At 43.4% G+C, this 22,051-nt stretch overlaps 1 protein-coding gene across 9 annotated transcripts in view; it reads left to right on the top strand.

The window, feature by feature from the left end:
- PPP1R9A (protein phosphatase 1 regulatory subunit 9A) overlaps positions 1-22,051 on the top strand; it is a 325,401-nt gene that overhangs the window by 219,215 nt on the left and 84,135 nt on the right. For all 9 annotated transcript variants that reach the window (XM_056518985.1, XM_056518987.1, XM_056518981.1 and 6 more), the window contains exon 6: positions 6,270-6,405. In XM_056518985.1, coding sequence (XP_056374960.1) covers positions 6,270-6,405 — 136 coding nt within the window. The remainder of the gene's footprint in view (positions 1-6,269; positions 6,406-22,051) is intronic.

Below are 22,051 nucleotides of genomic sequence, written 5' to 3'. Positions count from 1 at the left end.
AGGAGGTGGATCCGATGGGCCCACGTGGAAGGTGTAGAGAGCCGTACCAGAGAGCGGAATCTAAGACGCAGCTGGTCTTCACCAGAGCCCGCTGCAAAGCAGGATGGATTTGCTGCGGCAGGTGACGTCCAGGTCGCTACCTCGTCCACGCGGGTAGCCGAGGTGAAGCTTGGCACGGAGAGGTGGAGATGGAAGGCTGGTAGAAGAGAGGCGACCAGGCTGGAGAGTAACTCGTAGTCAGGACTAGCAGAAGGTCAGGGGCAGGCGGCTCAGATTCGTATACGAGAAACGTAGGCTAGGATTAGATACACAGACTGGAGTAGTAACACAGGAAATGCTTTCTCTAGGGCAATACGCACAAAGATCCGGCAGGGAACCAAGGAAGTGACTTCCTTAAATAGTGGTGGGAAAAGACAGGGACAAATGGAAAAAGAGCACTGTCCCTTTAAATCTCACAGGGTGGTGCGTGCACGCCCTAAGGGGGAGACGCGTGCACGGCAACACCACAGGAAGGCGCACAGGAGGTGCGCCGTGACATCTCCAGGGACGCGGCTCCCGTGCGAGCAGGAAGAGGAAGCTGCATGCCGGAGAAGCCCCGGGGAGAGACGCCAGAGGACAGAGGTGAGTAGCGGGAAGGGGACCGCAGCGTCACCGGCATGCGGGAACGGGAAAAGGCCGCAGGTGGCCCCGAGCGGGACACGGCGCGGGCCGTAACATTATCAATGTCACTTGCACTACCTATCTGAACTGACAGGTTTGTGCTGGTGAAACTGATGATAGATTATCTTTAAAGGGGTACTCCGCCCCTTGACATATGTCTGAACGCAGGGGTCCTGCCGCTGGGACCTTCCCACGATCTCCGTGCAGCACCCGGCATTCTGAAAGTTATGTTAAGAACGCTGGGTTTGGGTGGCCATAGTTGTGATGTCACGTCACGCCCCCTCGTGATGTCACACCACGCCCCTTCCATTCATGTGGGCCATCACGCCCCCTCCCATAGACATGAACGGAGGGAGCGTGGCATGATGCCACGACTACAGACGCCCAAACCCAGCTTTCTGAACAACTTTCAGAACGCCAGTTGCTGCACAGATCAGACATCTTATCCCCTAGGGGTTGAGATGCCTATGGGTGGAGTACCCCTTTAAGAGTACTGAACAGTATTTCTGGAGGTAAGGGCTTACTGCTTGCCTTCTGATCCTAAATTTGCTCTGACAGTTTGCTATGGGAAGCGTCAATGACCTAAAAAAACCAGACCCTTATGAGATCCCTATTGAGGCAGCTTCACCGTCACAAAATGAGACAACTGAGCTCCTCTCATCAGTGACGGGCAAGGATTTTTCATTTATTGCCTACTACGCACAATTGTTGTTTTGCCCAGGCAGAATTTTGCTGAGTAATGTGCATTGCAGCACAGATCACCAGTCATAAAGCTGGAACATCGTGTTGTCAATTCCTAGGACAAGAAACAGGAAATTGTAGAAGGAAATTAGTTGCATTTCCAGCGCATTCTCCAGAGATTAACTGTATGATTTGCTATTTCCACAATTTATCACCAATACAATGAAACCAGGTGAGGGACCGTGAGCACTCACTGAGGTGCGTCGCACCACAACAACTTTAGATTCAAGTCGGAGAAGTATCTATGGGAGATAATCTAGGTATAGTTCCCGTATATATATGATACTTATCCACCAGCACCTCTTGGGTGGGACCTAATGTTCCTGTCTAGGGTGGATATCTATAAGGTGCCTTTTTTTGGAGATACCTGTGGGATGCATTCTTCTCAGGTGCAGATACCTATAGGATCCCTTCCTCCGGGGTAAAGATACCTGCCACACCTTCTTCATTCTCTAACCAAAACGTATCTTCACTTGACTGCCTATGGTACTTGTACCTACCAACACATCCTTTTCTCTTCTACAGACAGGATATCTATGATACTTGTCCACCAGCACCTCTTGGGTGGTATCTAACGTACCCGTCTAGGTTGGAGATCTATAAGATGCCTCTAATTTTGAGATACCTATAAGATGCGTTCTTCATTCTCTAACCAAAGCTTATCTTCAATTGACTGCCTATGATACCTGTACCTACCAACACAGAGGGGTACCTACCTAAGATGTTCCACACCCCAGTCAGGAGAATACGCCAATACGTTCTACTTAGGAGAAGATGCCTGTATACCTCATTTCCTACTCAGGAGGAGATCATTTTGAACATGTTTTGTATCTCTGGTGAGCGACTGATGGCCTAGATGCTGCATGTGGCTTTCATGTCCTCACCTGGGACTTTTAGCCCCCTTCTTTCAGAAGTGTTTGTACACACATCCCAAAAGTTACCATTTTCTACCATAAGTAATCACTGTGGATCCTAGTGAGGCTACTTGAGTCCACCAATCCCAAGAGCAGTGGTCCCACGACACATGCCCAAGGACCATGCTACAAATGAAGGATGGAATAAAGTCGAAGGCTACTTATTGTCCACGTCTGCTCAGTAGGGCTGTGTGACCGCCTTATATTCATTGTGTACATCAACATACTGTCAGAACTGTATGTCACCAGATACATGGGGCATTCATGCCAGGTGCAATGAATTCAGTGGACCAAACAAAGTCAACTAGTGACTATGTTTGACCTATTTCTAACCATATACTGATTCAGATAGCCATGCCATGAGTCCTTCAATATAATAGTATAAGTTTAGAAATAGACTGAATGTAGTCGGCAGTAGACTATGTTGGGTACATTGCACACAGTTGACCTGGTGTGGGTACACCACTGTTTTGACGATATACCATGAAGTGGGGTCATTTGTTGTACCCAGTCTGTAGGGGTGGAGGAAGGGCAATAAGGTGACAAGGTTAGGTGACATACAGAATGTTTCACGTCTACTGATGCTTCATCCCACTTTGAGGCCGGATGCAGCGTCAGTAGATGTGAAATGTACGTTGCCAGAGATCGTGCAAGGGTGAGGTTAGGTGACGTACACTTCACATCTACTGACGTTTTATCCGGCCTCAAGGCCGGATGAAGCGTCAGTAGATATGAAACGTACGTTGCCAGAGATCATGCAGGGATGAGGTTAAACGTGAAAGTCAGAGATCGTGGTTCACGGCCACATAAATCATCAGTAAATCAACAAACATATGTCGAAACTGCATGATCTCCCAGTTTTCTGTGGTCAATATTAGGGATCGACCGATATCGATTTTTTAGGGCCGATAAACATAATCTGTGGACTTTAAGGCCGATAGCCGATAACGGATACCGATATTTCGGTATAAATTATCGGCTATTTCAGCACACCCCCTGCCGCCGCCGCTCGCTTCTCTCCCCCTGCCGGTCCTTAGTCCAACCACCGCCCCCCGCACCGCCCTGGCCAGAGACTGCCGTCGCTGCCCCATTGCCTCCCCCATCCCCGGTTTTATAATTATCTGTTCCCGGGGTCCGCGCTGCTTCTGGCTCAAGCGGTGTCCTGAGCTGTCACTTTGCGCACTGACGGTGACGTCGCATTGAGGACGTCACTCGTTATTGCGCAACACACAGCGTAACGCAGCAGGAGCCAGAAGTAGCGCGGACCCCGGGAACAGGTCATTATAAAACCGGGCATGGGGGAGGCAATGGGGCAGCGGCGGCGGTGGTCTCTGGCCGGGGCAGTGCGGTGGGGTGGCGGGGGGCGGGGGATTATCGGCAAGGTAATTGCCAATACCGATAACGTCCAAAATCGTGAATATCAACCAATAATATCGGCCTGACCGATAATTGGTCAATCCCTAGTCAATATACTGTAGCATGAATATCAATATGCCGGAGTACAAGGATTGCCTTATACACGACTGCGTTGAAAATGGGTTCCTTACCTTCCTTGGATCTGCACCTTTAAGAATATTAGAAATTTAACAGCAAATCCTGTCAACTAAGTCACACTGCTTCCAGCCAAGGAAAATATGATAATAGTGTTCTGGCACAGGCTGCACATACACTGGACGCATTTCAGGGCTGCAGTGTTAGAGGCTTCTTTTGGAAATGAGTTGGCTGAGCTACATTCTAGAGTTCCGTATTATGCTGTAATAAAATGCATCCATTCATATTTTAATGGAAAGGTCCGGGCACCTGCTATATTTGTCACAGGCCCTACTGGGAAATCGATTTTTCCAATTAGGGAGTATTCCAGGTGAATGCCAATTGTCTTCATTAGCAGCGGAGGCAGCGGGAGGTTTATGACCCATGGGTGTAATGTGATTTAGTGGCACATTCTGCCGTGTGTAAGTGCTCTCCATCCCTTCTGTGTGTAATGCAAATGACTAACTTACCGTCTGCTGATGAGCTGCGTCTATGCCTGTCCTTCAAGTGCCCTGATACATTTCACGAAATTAGACTTGAAATATCACAATGCTTATCCAAGGCTTATAATTACATAGTATATGTATTGTGCCACTCTTCAGTATCAGCAAGCCTGTGTATTCATGTGCCAGGAAAGCTGTATAGTAGTTATAATCTTGTACATAAAGGACAGTGTTATAGTAGTTATATTCTTGTATATAGGAGTAGTATTATAGTAGTTATATTCTTGTATATAGGAGACAATATTATAGTAGTTATATTCTTGTATATAGGAGCAGTATTATAGTAGTTATATTCTTGTATATAGGAGGCAGTATTATAGTAGTTATATTCTTGTATATAGGAGCAGTATTATAGTAGTTATATTCTTGTATATAGGAAGCAGTATTATAGTGGTTATATTCTTGTATATAGGAGCAGTATTATAGTAGTTATATTCTTGTATATAGGAGGCAGTATTATAGTAGTTATATTCTTGTATATAGGAGGCAGTATTATAGTAGTTATATTCTTGTATATAGGAGCAGTATTATAGTAGTTATATTCTTGTATATAGGAAGCAGTATTATAGTGGTTATATTCTTGTATATAGGAGCAGTATTATAGTAGTTATATTCTTATATATAGGAGGCAGTATTATAGTAGTTATATTCTTGTATATAGGAGACAATATTATAGTAGTTATATTCTTGTATATAGGAGACAATATTATAGTAGTTATATTCTTGTATATAGGAGGCAGTATTATAGTAGATATATTCTTGTATATAGGAGCAGTATTATAGTAGTTATATTCTTGTATATAGGTGGCAGTATTATAGTAGTTATATTCTTGTATATAGGAGCAGTATTATAGTAGTTATATTCTTGTATATAGAAAGCAGTATTATAGTGGTTATATTCTTGTATATAGGAGCAGTATTATAGTAGTTATATTCTTGTATATAGGAGCAGTATTATAGTAGTTATATTCTTGTATATAGGAGCAGTATTATAGTAGTTATAGTCTTGTATATAGAAGCAGTATTATAGTAGTTATAGTCTTGTATATAGGAGCAGTATTATAGTAGTTAAATTCTTGTATATAGGAGCAGTATTATAGTAGTTATATTCTTGTATATAGGAGGCAGTATTATAGTAGTTATATTCTTGTATATAGGAGCAGTATTATAGTAGTTATATTCTTGTACATAGAGAGCAGTATTATGGTAGTTATATTCTAGTATATAGGAGAAGTATTATAGTAGTTATATTCTTGTATATAGGAGCAGTATTATAATAGTTATATTCTTGTATATAGGAGCTGTATTATAGTAGTTATATTCCTGTATATAGGAGCAGTATTATAGTAGTTATATTCTTGTATATAGGAGCAGTATTATAGTAGTTATATTCTTGTATATAGGAAGCAGTATTATAGTAGTTATATTCTTGTATATAGGAGCAGTATTATAGTAGTTATATTCTGGTATATAGGAGCAGTATTATAGTAGTTATATTCTTGTATATGGGAGCAGTATTATAGTAGTTATATTCTTGTATATAGGAGCAGTATTATAGTAGTTATATTCTTGTATATAGGAGCAGTATTATAGTAGTTATATTCTTGTATATAGGAGCAGTATTATAGTAGTTATATTCCTGTATATAGGAGCAGTATTATAGTAGTTATATTCTTGTATATAGGAGCATTATTATAGTAGTTATATTCTTGTATATAAGAGCAGTATTATAGTAGTTATAGTAGATATATTCGTACAGAACTGTAACACTAGTCACTTAATAACAATGCAGTGTACGGTTGTTTCTGCTCCTTATTAATATAAAACAACCTGTAGTACTATCTTATACTTGGGGCCTTGTTATTCTGTGGTTATTATTATTCACAGTTGTTTTTTCTTTTCTTTTTTGTTCACTGCACAGGTTTATTATAGGACGGGAAAAACCAGGACAGATAAGTGAAGTGGCTCAGCTGATCAGCCAAACTCTGGAGCAGGAGCGCCGTCAGCGGGAGATGCTTGAACAACACTATGCACAATACGATGCAGATGATGACGAGGTAATAATGATATTAACATCCGTTACATTGTAATTATTACTAATGTTCTTAGTATCACTTATATAAGAGCTCAGTCCACTTCCCACGTTCGGGAGTGCTGTTTGTTCACATATTGTATGTCAGAAATCCAGGTAACTTCTTGTCAAATTGTGATAAATTATAGTTCACACACTTTTTGTTCCATTACTGTTTGTTGCTTTTATGCTCCATTAGTTCTCCAAAAAGTTTTATCACAATGGCCCTCATTTACTGTTGCAATCCCGACATGTTTTGTCGGGTTGTGTGCCAGATTATGTGCCAGAATTTGTGCCAGAATTGAAGAAAAAATAATAATAATATTTGAAAAATGGGGTGTGGCCATCAGGAAAAGGGGTGTGGTCTCTGAAAAGGGGCGTGTTCGTGACATTTTCACAAAAAAACTACATATTTACTAAGGTTTCCACAGAAATTGTGGTGGATTTCAGCTGAGAAAAACCCTACAATAAAAAAAAAAAAAGCAAAATGTAGGGAAAGTGGAAAATGTAGGGAAACCTTAGTAAATACCGTGGAAAAAAAAATTGTAGGGAATTAAAACTAACAAAGAAACCTACACAACTCTCTTAGTAAATCAGGGCCAATGTCTATAGGAGTATGTCTCAGCTTGTAGCACAGGATGCTGCTTTGTCCATCCCCAATAACAGTGCTTCCCAACCAGGGTGCCTCCAGCTGTTGCAAAACTACAACTCCCAGCATGCCCGGACAGCCTTCGGCTGTCCGAGCATGCTGGGAGTTGTAGTTTTTAAACAGCAGGAGGCACCCTGGTTGAGAAACACTACCCAATACTGTATACTGTAGCTTTGCTTATACAGATTGACTGCAGCACAAGCCGTCACCAATTCATGTCAGTGTGTAATAGGGTGACAGCCTGCTCCACCAATCACCAGCTGCACGATCGTCCTGCCACAGCCGGTGACTGGAGGAGCGGGCCAGCACTACCCAAACCAATTCTTCCCAGAAGGTGGGGGCCAGAGCGCTCCAACATAAGTGCTGAAGCCCTGTTCTGGAGATCGCAGGGGATTCCGGTGATCAGACCCTCCATGATAATACATGTATCCCCCAGATCGCAGGGTGTACCGGCGGTCAGACCCTCCATGATAATACACGTATCCCCCAGATCGCAGGGTGTACCGGCGGTCAGACCCTCCATGATAATACACGTATCACCCAGATCGCAGGGTGTTCCGGCGGTCAGACCCTCCATGATAATACACGTATCCCCCAGATCGCAGGGGGTTCCCTCGGTCAGACCCTCCATGATAATACACGTATCCCCCAGATGGCAGGGTGTACCGGTCGTCAGACCCTCCATGATAATACACGTATCCCCCAGATCGCAGGGTGTACCGGCGGTCAGACCCTCCATGATAATACACGTATCCCCCAGATCGCAGGGTGTACCGGCAGTCAGACCCTCCATGATAATACACGTATCCCCCAGATCGCAGGTGGTTCCGGCGGTCAGACCCTCCATGATAATACATGTATCCCCCAGATCGCAGTGTGTTCCCTTGGTCAGACCCTCCATGATAATACACGTATCCCCAGATCGCAGGGTGTTCCGGCGGTCAGACCCTCCATGATAATACACGTATCCCCAGATCGCAGGGTGTTCCGGCGGTCAGACCCTCCATGATAATACATGTATCCCCCAGATCGCAGTGTGTTCCCTCGGTCAGACCCTCCATGATAATACACGTATCCCCCAGATCGCAGGATTTACCGGCGGTCAGACCCTCCATGATAATACACGTGTCCCCCAGATCGCAGGGGGTACCGGCGGTCCGACCCTCCATGATAATACACGTATCCCCCAGATCGCAGGGGGTTCCGGCGGTCAGACCCTCCATGATAATACACGTATCCCCCAGATCCCAGGGTGTACCGGCGGTCAGACCCTCCATGATAATACACGTATCCCCCAGATTGCAGGGGGTACCGGCGGTCAGACCCTCCATGATAATACACATATCCCTCAGATCGCAGGGGGTTCCCTCGGTCAGACCCTCCATGATAATACACGTATCCCCCAGATCGCAGGGTGTTCCGGCGGTCCGACCCTCCATGAAAATACACATATCCCCCAGATCGCAGGTGGTTCCGGCGGTCAGACCCTCCATGATAATACATGTGTCCCCCAGATCGCAGTGTGTTCCCTCGGTCAGACCCTCCATGATAATACACGTATCCCCAGATCGCAGGGGGTTCCCTCGCTCAGACCCTCCATGATAATACATGTTAGAAATGGTTACTGTTGCGCTGGCTTTGCAATGAGCTCTCTTAGCAGAAATGATAGAAACAGAAGCAGCACAACAAGGAAAGGGTTACACTAAGAACTGAACTGCTACTGTGAAGCTTAAAGGGGTACTCCCATGGAAAGCTTTTTTTTAAAACCCCTTAAGGACCGGGTGTTTTTCGGTTTTTGCTCTTTCGTTTTTTCCTCCTTACCTTTAAAAAATTATGTATTATGGCTTATTTTTTGCGCCACTAATTCTACTTTGTAATGATATCAGTAATGTTACCCAAAAATCTATGGCGAAACGGGAAAAAAATCATTGTGCGACAAAATTGAAAAAATACAGCCATTTTGTAACTTTTGGGGGCTTCTGTTTCTACGTAGTACATTTTTCGGTAAAAATGATACATTATCTTTATTCTGTAGGTCCATACGGTTAAAATGATACCCTACTTATATAGGTTTGATTTTGTATTACTTCAGAAAATAATCATAACTACATGAAGGAAAATGTATACGTTTAAAATTCTCATCTTCTGACCCCTATAACTTTTTCATTTTTCCGTGTTCAGGGCGCTTTGAGGGCTCATTTTTTGTGCCATGATCTGAAGTTTTTGTCGGTACCATTTTTGCATTGATCTGACTTTTTGATCGCTTTTTATTCATCTTTTCATGATATAAAAAGTGACCAAAAATACGCTATTTTGGACTTTGGAATTTTTTTGCGCGTACGTCATTGACCGTGCGGTTTAATTAGCGGTATATTTTTTTAAATCGAACATTTCCACACGCGGCGATATCACATATGTTTATTTTTGTTTTTATTTACACTGTGTTTTTTTATTATTGGAAATGCCGGGTGATTCAAACTTTTATTAGGGGAGGGGATAATTCAAAGGGTTAATGATTTTTTTACACTTTTCTTATGCAATATTATAGCTCCTATAGGGGAGGCTATAACATTGCATTTACTGATCTTTAACTGTGTTCAATGCATCTCCATAGGGATGCATTTATCAGGGTTTTCGGCGATTGATTGCTCAAGCCTGGATCTCAGGCTTGAAGCATTCAATCGGCGATCGGACAGCACAGGAGAATGTAAGAAGACCTTCCTCCTGTAGTACAGCTGTTCGGGATGCGGCGATTATACCGCGGCGATCCCGAACAGCTCCCTGAGCTAGCCGGGCACTTTTACTTTCAGTTTTAGCCGCGAGGCTCAGCTTTTGGCACACGGTTAAAGGGTTAATACCGCGCGGCACCGTGATCAGTGCCGCGCGCTATTAGAGGCGGGTCCTGGCTTCACTATGACGCCGGGCCCGCCGTACTATGATGCGGGGTCACCGTGGGACCCCGCATTATATCACGGGAGCGGGACCAAGGACGTACTCATACTTCCTTGGTCCTTAAGGGGTTTTTAAATCAACTGGTGCCAGAAAGTTAAACAGATTTATAAATTACTTCTATTAAAAAATCTTAATCCTTCCAGTACTTTTTAGGGTCTGTATACTACAGAGGAAATGGTTTTCTTTTTGGAACACAGAGCTCTCTGCTGACATCTCTGTCCATTTTAGCAACTGTCCAGAGCAGCATATGTTTGCTATGGGGATTTTGTCCTTCTCTGGACAGAGATGTCAGCAGAGAGCACTGTGGTTATTATTTCAGCAGAGAGCACTGTGGTCATGATTTCAGCAGAGAGCACTGTGGTCATGATTTCAGCAGACAGCTCTGTGTTACAAAAAGAAAACCATTTCCTTTAACTTTCTGGCACTAGTTGATTTAAAAAAAAGTTTTCCACAAGAGTACCCCTTTAAGGGTATGTTCACACAACGGATATGTTGCTGAATCTCCGCTCACGGAATTCAGTGAGCAGAGATCCAGCCTGACAGCCAGCGGTAGGACCGCGCGGCACTGCACCGTCACCATTGGTAGCTATGCAGTACTCGTGGACTTCCGCGCAAAGAATGAACATGTTCTTTCTTTGCACGGAACAGTTTCAGTGGTGGCATTGTCCGCTGCTGAAATTCTGCAGTGTGAACGGGTCCCGTGGAGATCCATTCACACTGATGCTAACCTTCTCTGTGCGGAATTCCGCATTGTGAACATTCTCTAAGGAAGAGCGAGTTTACACTGCAACACTGTGGACATACAGCCGTAGGTATTGTCCCTCGAGGCACATAGCACATGCTATCCCACCCCCTCCTAGGGACAGCTTCCCTGAGGATCATGGGTGGTGACAGATGAGAAGGAAGCCTTGATTTACCTTTCAGGAACAGTGTGGATAATCTCTAGGAAACTACAAAACCAAGGAGAAGCTCTTCAGGTTCAGCAACATCTTTGTGTGAACAGGCGCTTACCATGGGTGGTTGTGCAGATCCAGGCAGAACTTTGGAAAGAACATATGACAGTATAATTAGACCCTCTGCAGCCTTCCCATCAACATACACCAAATTTCCTCCAATAACGATGGTATTACTTGGGTGCTGAGAGAACTTCGAGACAACCGCGGACAGGTAAAAGTTTGTTTAATACCCAGCATGCCTTTTACCTGTCCACGGTTTGTCCAAGTAATCTCATTGTTGTTGGAGGAAATTTAGATCATCTCTAGGAGGCAGACTGGCTCAGTTTTTAGTTACACAGCCCAGGCTTTCTCAGGTGCTCTCTCTCTCTCCTGCACATAGCACATGCTATCCCCTCCCCCCCTTACTATGAGAGGTAAGCCTTGATTAACCTTTCAGGAAAATATTGTATCATCTTTAGGAGGGGGACAGGCTCAGCTTCCAGCTACACAGCCCAGGCTTTCTCAGGTGCTCTCTCTCTCTCTCCTGCACATAGCACATGCTATCCCCTCACCCCTTTCTATGAGAGGTAAGCCTTGATTAACCTTTCAGGAAAATATTGGATCATCTTTAGGAGGGAGACAGGCTCAGCTTCTAGTTACACAGCCCAGGCCTTCTCAGGTGCTCGTTCTCTCTTTCTCTCTCTCACATGGCGCATTCCACCTCCACCCTTCCTATGTTTTGTCCTAGTGTTATTTGACAACTGGGTGTTACGTGTTGGGTGGGGGAGGTCCCTGCGCAGTACAATCAGAGCTGATGTTGTTACTATGTAGCCACACACACGTGGATGGATGATAATGATTGGTTTTACAGCGCAGTAATACCCCGCGCAGCACACCAGGTGAGCCTTATGGTCAGACCCACTGCCGATTCAACGCGGGTCACAATAATTAATTCATAACATTAAACAGCAATACATATTCAGAATATGAGGTCAGTGACCAGCAGCTTGTTGATGATTTCCAAATACCAATATATATATATATATATATATATATATATATATATATGTATATATATTTTTTTTTTTTCCAAACTAAAAAAAAAAACAAGGTATGAATTATATATTATAAAGACGTGGTATCTTACATGTAGCGCCTGTGGAGCTAACGTTTAAAGCTTTAAAGGGGTATTCCAGGCAAAAACTTTTTTTTATATATCAACTGGCTCCGGAAAGTTAAACAGATTTGTAAATTACTTCTATTAAAAAATCTTAATCCTTCCAATAGTTATTAGCTTCTGAAGTTGAGTTGCTGTTTTCTGTCTAACTGCTCTCTGATGACTCACGTCCCGGGAGCTGTGCAGTTCCTATGGGGATATTCTCCCATCATGCACAGCTCCCGTGACGTGACATCATCATTGAGCAGTTAGACAGAAAACTTCAGAAGCTAATAACTATTGGAAGGATTAAGATTTTTTAATAGATGTAATTTACAAATCTGTTTAATTTTTCCGGAGCCAGTTGATATATATATATATATATTTATATATATATAAAAAAAACAGTTTTTGCCTGGAATACCCCTTTAAATTATCCATGCATGTAATGCAGACCTTAGCATATAACAGGGCTGCGGCGCATTTAGAGGCCTGTTACGTTTTTATGTCTTTTTATTTATTAAGCGCTCTCATTTTTGTACAGTTCTGGACGAGTTCCAGACTCCAAACAGCATGAACTGCGAGTGAACTGGCAGCAGCTGGAACGCGGGCCCGGTCTATTAATATTGTCGGTGCTTTTCTGTCATATCTTTTCTGCTGATGAAGATTTTATGTTGTTTGACTAATCTGTCTCTCTATCCTAACCTGTCGTGTATTTCCTGATCTGTCTTCTAGACCACTGTTTGCCAACCAGGGTTCCTCCAGCCGTTGCAAAACTACAACTTCCAGCATGCCCGGACAGCCGAAGGCTGTCCGGGCATGCTGGGAGTTGTAGTTTTGCAACAGCCGGAGGCACTCTGGTTGGAAAACACTGGTTTAGAATGTAGAGGTGAACATTGTGTGCAGAGGTCACATATTTACCACGAGCGACTTTTTTTAAAAGGCGCAAATAAGTAGCGCAAATGGCTCTCAAAGGTCAAAAATATCCACGCAAGCCCGGACCACACTTAGAAAGCTGCCTGTCCTGACTTCAATTTATAATTTATAAAATTATTTTAAAAAATAATTACATAAATTAGTTTCGATTTATAACAGGCAAAATTATGTATGCCATTCAACCAAATGATAACTTTGACGCAAAGGCGCCAAAAAAATTAATAAACAAATAAACACACAATAAAACTAACACCCTATTATACACCCTATTGTGTCTATGGGGTGACTCCAAACAGGAATCGGAAAAGTTGGGATTGCCCAGGACTAAAAATATAGCACCAGAAGTGTCCCTGAGCTGTGTCACCATACAGGCGCAGACGGATTGATGCTGGATCGATTGGATACATCGGCCGCTAGATGTTTCTAATTACATTCGCTGCCATCGCTGATGAAAACCTAGGTGCCAGGAGGAAATTCTCAGTCGCCATGGCAAGCTGGCACCAGGGATTTGTTAAGACCTGGTATAACCAACAGCTGTGTTGTATCTATAGCCAGCTTCCAAATGTCCAGTGTGAATGCAGCCCGATGTCTCAGATGATCACCAGTTCCTGCACTGGGCACCAGTACTTGAACCTACAAAATATACCCAAACACGGCTCTTCTCATGTGCGGAGTAGTGTTGAGTAGTGTTGACAGCAGAACTCATTAATGCAGACTAAAGCAATCAAAGGTCGAGCCATCATGTTCGGATTTGGCCACATATGTTTGCTCAACACTTGAGCTCAGCAAACCCAACTACAGTGGTCAGTTTAGCGGTCCTTTCTCTTCTTGATCATTGGGGGTCATAGGTATCACATCCTTTACTTTAATCAAAACTGCTGCATGTCTCTATTGTGGTGACACGGGGGTGCAAGGATTCCTCATCACTTCGTGACGCCAGGGCACTGTTAGCCTATACATGTCCGAGATGGAGACAGCTTCTCCTGGGCCAGACACGGGGGGGGGGGGGGGGGGGGGGTAAGAAATAGGGATCGACCGATTATCAGTTTGCCCGATATTATCGGCCAATATTCACGATTTTTGACATTATCGCTATCGGCAATTACCTTTCCGATATGCCGATAATGCCCGGCCCCCCCGGCCCGAGACTGCCGCCGCTGCCCCATTGCCTACCCCATCTTTGGTTTTATAATGACCTGTTCCTGGGGCCCGGGGTCCACGCTACTTCTGGCTCCTGCGACGTCCTGCGCTATTGCTGTGCGCTGCACAATGACGAGTGACGTCATCAACGCGACGTCACCGTCAGTACGCACAGTGACAGCTCAGGACGCCGCCGGAGCCAGAAGTAGCGCGGACCCCGGGAACAGGTAATTATAAAACCGGGGTTGGGGGAGGCAATCGGGCAGCGGCGGTGGTTGTACTAGGGTGGACCCCAGGACACGCAGGGGGAAAGTAGCAGGTGGCGGCGGCGGTCTCTTGCCCCGCAAAAGCTGCTGCAGTTCATTTATTTAAAGCGTCCGCTTTAAATCATTGATCTGCAGCGGCTTCTGCGGGGCCGGGTGGGGTGAATAGCCGATAACTTATACCGGAATATCGGTATAAGTTATTGGCTATGGGCCTCAAAGTTAACATATTATCGGTATCGGTCCTAAAAAATTAACATCGATCGATCCCGAGTAAGAAACACACCGATGTCGGGTTACGGATACCTGTCTTTTACTGAGCAGGTGTAGATGGTACAACACACAGTACGGAGCAGAGTAGAAGGGAGGCAGTTTAACCCTTGGGAGCTTTTCACCCACTTGGAATATATAGACTTGAGACTGTAAAATTTACCATGCTGGCTAGGGTTCTGACAAGGTCCAATTACTATCACTGCCAGGGCTTGACTCACTGCTGTACAGGGGAACACTTGTAGAATGGCGGGTCTGACTTGAATTAGAGATTTTGTTAGGCTTCCCTCAGGCTTTACCACACACGTCTTCCTCCTCCTTTCCACACTGTACTCAGATGGAGCGCTGCACTAGACTGGGGCAACTCCTCCCCCCCTTCACTATATATCAGAGAATTTAGGGGTTCCGATTGGGCAGACAAGGTCACCTGATTATCACTGCATCTCTCTTAAAGGTACAGTACATAAATAATATGAAATACAATAAACACAGTGAACATAATAAAGTGCTTAAACATAATACACAGTATAACAGTGGGCATAGCACAAGAACAGCAGGCATGGCCAAAGAGATCCACAGGACAGCCTTTGGTGCCGGGACACCACACTATGTTTTTTATATATTTTTTTTTTTTTATACATTTTTGCAGCTTTTTATATATATATATTGTTGGTATTACTTTGGTTTACCTTTAACTTTGTCTTTTTGATGATTATTTTTTTCGGTGTAGTTTTATCACACTGTTCTATCCTCTATTATAATTTATGGCTCTGACAGGTTGACTCATAAGTATATACTGCACACCGAGCCGCGTCGTTCTTCTCCGGGTCCCTTGAGCGATTGTTTTTCTGCGCACATAATGACCTGGATGTAGCATCTCCAAATACCGCCCCAGGGAATTCTCCCTAAGCTGCTCTGTAGCCTCAACTCTAATTTCGCTCGGATCAGCCACCTCTCGTTCCATAAAAACAGACTATTAAATCTCTGGAGTGCGTCACTAATATAAATAGTGGTATTAAATATTTCCTGCAGCAGATAATCAAATTATGCAGCAGAAGTGCATGGAATGATAATGAGACAGGTGCTCGCTCCGCCGTATGCTGCAGATGATATTCCACCTATCAAGCAATCTGTTATTTCACAACCATTTGATTCTTCAGTGTCTCCTAAGCTTTGCCTTTCAATTCCTCATCTAAATCTTCAATTAAAAGAGGAAAGCTGCTCCATTATTCCACTTTCATCCTGCAGAAGATCAGACGAGATGACAGTGGTGCCGCGGCTTGTTGTTGTCTTGAGTTTTTCATTATTTTTATTGCTATAGAGCTAGGATAGTGACATATAAAATCTGGTCCTTAGGTTTTGGGGGCCCTCAACCCCTTTGCTGTATAATGGTCAGTAATGCAAAACATCAACTTGGTTTAGAGGAAGGCTGCTCAATCCATTGAATGTCATCATCTAGCAGTAGGGAGTAAGGAATCTCTTCAGGTCTGTATAGGATAACATGTAAAAAAAGAAAATGGCAGCAGCACACTTGGTCAAAAAAATGGAGGCTCTTAGCGCACTTTTTGATCAAAACGTGTCCCCCCATCCACCACGCGGAGGTGGCCTCATATAGGATGGGACCTTAACACAAAAACTGAGCCTAACACTCATAACACTAACCTCTGCTGGGCATATAGCCTCTGACTGGGTGACATGTTGGATCCACTATCAATCCAAACCACCTCCTGTGAAATAGGGGAGGGGGATGCACGGCTACAGAGGGAGCCACTCCCCCCAAATTGTACAGCAAAAACAAAAAAAACTAAAATGTAGCCAGCACCTATACCCAATACACGGGTGCACGCTGCTGTGGCAAATACAAAACATGTAAAAAAAAGAAAATGGCAGCAGCACACTTGGTCAATGGTCAAAAAAATGGAGGCTCTTAGCGCACTTTTTGATCAAAACGTGTCCCCCATCCACCACGCGGAGGTGGCCTCATATAGGATGGGACCCTAACATAAAAACTGAGCCTAACACTCATAACACTCACCTCTGCTGGGCATATAGCCTCGGACTGGGTGACATGTTGGATCCACTATCAATCCAAACCACCTCCTGTGAAATAGGGGAGGGGATGCACGGCTACAGAGGGAGTTATTCCCCCCAAATTGCACAGCAAAAAAAAAAAAATGTAGCCAGCACCTATACCCAATACACGGGTGCACGCTGCTGTGGCAAATCCAAAACATGTAAAAAAAGAAAATGACAGCAGCACACTTGGTCAAAAAAATGGAGGCTCTTAGCGCACTTTTTTTTTTTTTTACATGTTTTGTATTTGCCACAGCAGCGTGCACCCGTGTATTGGGTATAGGTGCTGTATAGGATAACAGCAGAGTCTAACTAAACTACTGTACTCATGCATGACCCACACATTTGGAGAATTTGCTGCAAAGGTTACAGCCCCCGAATAGGTGGTTGACCAATCTCAGAGCAAGCTTGAAGGTAATAGATTGATGGGTTGACCAATATTCTCATCCAATAGAGATAGCAGCAGTATAAAGATAGAGCTGGAGTTGTATAACTACAAAATATACTGATCCCATTGAGATAGCAGCAGCAGTATACAGATAGAGCTGGAGGAGAGGTATATAACTACTATATATCTAGATCGCATAGGGCTAGCAGCAGCAGTATACAGACAGAGCAGGAGGGAAGATGTGTAACTCTTATATATCCTGATTCCATAGAGATATCAACAACAGTATAAAGATAGAGCTGGCAGGGGGGGGGGTATATAAATAATATATATCACTATACAGATAGAGCTGGAGGGGACAGGTATAATTACTATATATCCTGATCCCATAGCAGGACTATACAGATAGAGCTGGAGGAGATGTATAACTACTATATATCCTGATCTAATAAAGATAGCAGCAGCGGTATACAGATAGAGCTGAAGGAGAGATGTATAACTCTTATATGTCCTGATCTCATAGAGTTAGCAACAGCAGTATACAGATAGAGCTGGAGGGGGTGTCTAACTCATATATCCTTATCCCATAGAGATAGCAACAACAGTATACAGGTAATGCTGGAGGGAGTTGTATAACTACTTTATATCCTGATCTCATAGAGATAGCAGCAGTGAGTGTGTATGATATAGGCAAAAAAAAAAGTGTGAAACAAATGTCTTCAAATCAACTGGTGCCAGAAAATTAAACATATTTGTAAATTACTTCTATTTAAAAATCTTAATCCTTCCAGTACTTATCAGCTGCTATACTACAGAGAAAATTGTGTGGTGCTTTCTAGTCTGACCCCAGTGCTCTCTGCTGACACCTCTGTCCATGTCAGGAACTGTCCAGAGTAGTAACAAATCCCCATAGAAAACCTTTCCTGCTCTGAACAGTTCCTGACACAGACAGAGGTGTCAGCAGAGAGCACTGTGGTCAGACTTGAAAGAACTACACAAATTTGTCTGTAGTTTATCTGTAATATTCAGCAGCTGATAAGAACTGCAAGAGTTAAGATTTTTAGCACCAATTGATTTGAAATTTATTTATTTTTTCGTCCGGAGTACCCCTTTAAGTTACTTAGTAATCTCATAGGCTCTCATTTGAGTTAGTTCCAAAGAATAGGGGATATGATGTCTGATCGCAGGGCCGCTGGGACCACTGCGATCTCCATGCAGAGCCCAACATTCTAAACAATATGTTTAGAACACTGGGTTTGGGCGGCTGGAGACATGCCATCACCCCACACCCCCTCCATTCATGTCTATAGGGGGGGGGGGGGGGGGGCGTAACTGGAACTTAGTGACATCACTGAAATAACTCAGGTGGAGGGCCTATGAGATCTCTGAAATCTGAGGACATCACTGAAATAACTCAGGGAAGGGGCCAATGAGATCACGAAAATCTAGTGACATCACTGAAATAACTCAGAGGAGAGCCTATGGAATTAATAAAATCTAGTCACATCATTGAAGTAACTCAAGGGAGGGCCTATAAGATCACTGAAACTTAGTGACATCACTGAAATAACTCGGCGGAGGGCTTATGAAATCACTGGAATTTAGTGACATTGTTGAAGTATTTTAGGGGAGGGCCTATGAGATCACTTAAATCTAGAGTCTTCGCTGAAATAACTCAGGGGAGGGCCTATGAGATCACTAGAATCTAGTGACATCACTGAAGTAACTCAGGGCAGGGCCTATGAGTTCACTGGAATCTAGTGACATCACTGAAATAACTCAGGGAAGGGCCTATGACATCACTGTAATTTAGCGACATCACTGAAATAACTCAGAGGAGAGCCTATTGGATTACTAAATTCTAGACACATAATTGAAGTAACTCATGAGAGGGCCTATGAGATCATTGAAATTTAGTGACTTCACTGAAATATCTCAGGGGAGGGCCTATGAAATCACTGGAATTTAGTGACATCATTGAAGTATTTTATGGAAGGGCCTATGAGATCATTGAAATTTAGTAACATTACTGAAATAACTCTGGAGGGCCTATGAGTGCACTGTAATTTAGTGACATCACTAAAATAACTCAGATCACTGAAATCTAGAGTCATCACTGATGTAACTCAGGGGAGGGCCTATGAGATCACTGGAATCTAGTGTCATCACTGAAGTAACTCAGGGGAGGGCCTATGAGATCACTGGAATCTAGTGTCATCACTGAAGTAACTCAGGGGAGGGCTTATGAGATCACTGGAATCTAGTGTCATCACTGAAGTAACTCAGGGGAGGGCCTATGAGATCACTGGAATATAGTAACATGAATAAAATAACTCAGGGGAGGGCCTATGAGATCACTGGAATCTAGTAACATGAATAAAATAACTCAGGGGAGGGCCTATGAGATCACTGGAATCTAGTAACATGAATAAAATAACTCAGGGGAGGGCCTATGAGATCACTGGAATCTAGTGTCATCACTGAAGTGACTCAGGGGAAGGCCTATGAGATCACTGGAATCTAGTGTCATCACTGAAGTAACTCAGGGGAGGGCCTATGAGATCACTGGAATCTAGTGTCATCACTGAAGTAACTCAGGGGAGGGCCTATGAGATCACTGGAATCTAGTGTCATCACTGAAGTAACTCAGGGGAGGGCCTATGAGATCACTGGAATCTAGTGTCATCACTGAAGTAACTCAGGGGAGGGTCTATGAGATCAATGGAATCTAGTGGCATCACTAAGGTAAATCAGTAGAGTTTTGCTGATTACTAACATCTAGTGAAATAAATAACGCTACTCAAAAGACTAACTTGTGAGATTCCTTCCCTCCAGTGACATCATTGCGTTACCTCAGAAGGGAGCCTATGAGATTACTTATAACCAGTGACATCACTGAAGTAACTCTGGGTATATGCGATGACTGATATCCAGTACCTTCTTTCTCAATCACATTCTGAACCCCAGACTGAGACGAACAAATATCGGCTATTATCCTCTTACTGTAGCGCAGTTTGCTGTTTTGTCAGCGCCGTCACCTTCCCCTTGAAGCCGCATCATGGCTGTCAGCATCTCGCGGGGCGTGAGAAGCGTTCCTTTCATCTTTGGAAACAATTAAGTCGTAAATTACCTTCTGAATGTGTTCCCTTTGAGCGGCGTCGCGTTCTGATCACCCACGTTTTTTCCCTTATTACAGGGTTGACAAGCTCGGGAGTGTGGGTTACAGAACTTTTTAATTCTGAGATAAAAGGATGCGGGGTGCCCCTTTATTACCGCAATGCACTCGCTCTGCTGAATCACTTTAAAGAGCTTAGGTTACAGACATGTAGAATTTTAAGCAAACGTTCATAGTAAATGTAAATCAGTGTTTCACAAAAAGGGTGCCACCAGCTGTTTTAAAACTATAACTCCCAGCATGCCCTGACAGCCCAAAAAAAAAAGGGAAAAGAGAAGGAAAAAACAAAAAACATCAAAAGTATTTTTCCTAATTTTTTTTTTTACTTAAAGGGGTACTCCGGTGGAAAACTTTTTTATTTTATTTATTTATTTATTTTTTTTAATCAACTGGTGCCAGGAAGATAAACAGATTTGTAAATTAATTCTATTAAAAAATCTTAATCCTTCCAGTAGTTATTAGCTGCTGAATACTACAGAGGAAATTATTTTCTTTTTGGAACACAGAGCTCTCTGCTGACATCATGACCACAGTGCTCTCTGCTGACCTCTGCTGTCCATTTTAGGAACTGTCCAGAGCAGCATGTGTTTGCTATGGGGATTTTCTCCTACTCTGGACAGTTCTTAAAATGGACAGAGATGTCAGCAGAGAGCACTGTGGTCATGATGTCAGCAGAGAGCTATGTGTTCCAAAAAGAAAATAATTTCCTCTGTAGTATACAGCAGCTAATAAGCACTGGAAGGATTAAGATTTTTTAATATAAGTAATTTACAAATCTGTTTAACTTTCTGTCACCAGTTGATTTAAAAAAAAAAGTTTTCCACCGGAGTACCCCTTTAAGTGCTACATACCTCAATAAGTACGGCCCTGGGTGGGGCTGCTTTTCTTTAGGAAAGGTTATCATTTAAAAAAAAAGTCTTTAAAATGACTGTCCACCCTAAAAATCATAAAAATGTAAAACTTAGTTGTTGATGTATTCTATAACAGAGGTGCCACCCCTAGTGATGTCATGCCACGCCCCCTCCATTCATGTCTATGGGAGGGGGCGTGACAGCCGTCACACCCCCTCCCATAGACATGAATGGAAGGGGCGTGGCATGACATCACGTCTCCGACCTCCCACACCCAGCGTTCTAAACGTACTGTTTAGAATGTCGGGTGCTGCACGATGATCACGTGGGGTCCCAGCAGCGGAACCCCCCGCGATCAGACATCTTATCCCCTATTCTTTGGATAGGGGATAAGATGTCTGTGGGCGGAGAAACCTTTTTTCTTTTAAATCAACTGGTGCCAGAAAGTTAAACTGATTTGTAAATTACTTCTATTAAAAAATCTTAATCCTTCCTGTACTTATTAGCTGCTGAATACTACAGAGGAAATTCATTTATTTTTGGAATTCTCTCTGATGACATCACGACCACAGTGCTCTTTGCTGACATCATTATAATAATAATAATAACTCTTTATTTATTATTGCTAACCACTGAGCCACTATGCTGCCCTTAGCATACATCTGCTATGCACGGTTGCTAAAATAGACAGAGATGTCAGCAGAGAGCACTGTGGTCGTGATGTCATCAGTGTTCCAAAAAGAAAGGAATTTCCTCTGTAGCATTCAGCAGCTAATAAGTACTGGAAGGATTAAGATTTTTTAATAGAAGTAATTTACAAATATGTTTAACTTTTTGCCACCAG

Source organism: Hyla sarda, chromosome 5 (genome assembly GCF_029499605.1).
Source record: "Hyla sarda isolate aHylSar1 chromosome 5, aHylSar1.hap1, whole genome shotgun sequence".
NCBI classification, from domain to species: Eukaryota; Metazoa; Chordata; class Amphibia; order Anura; family Hylidae; genus Hyla; species Hyla sarda.
This window is presented reverse-complemented; position numbering and strand designations above follow the sequence as displayed.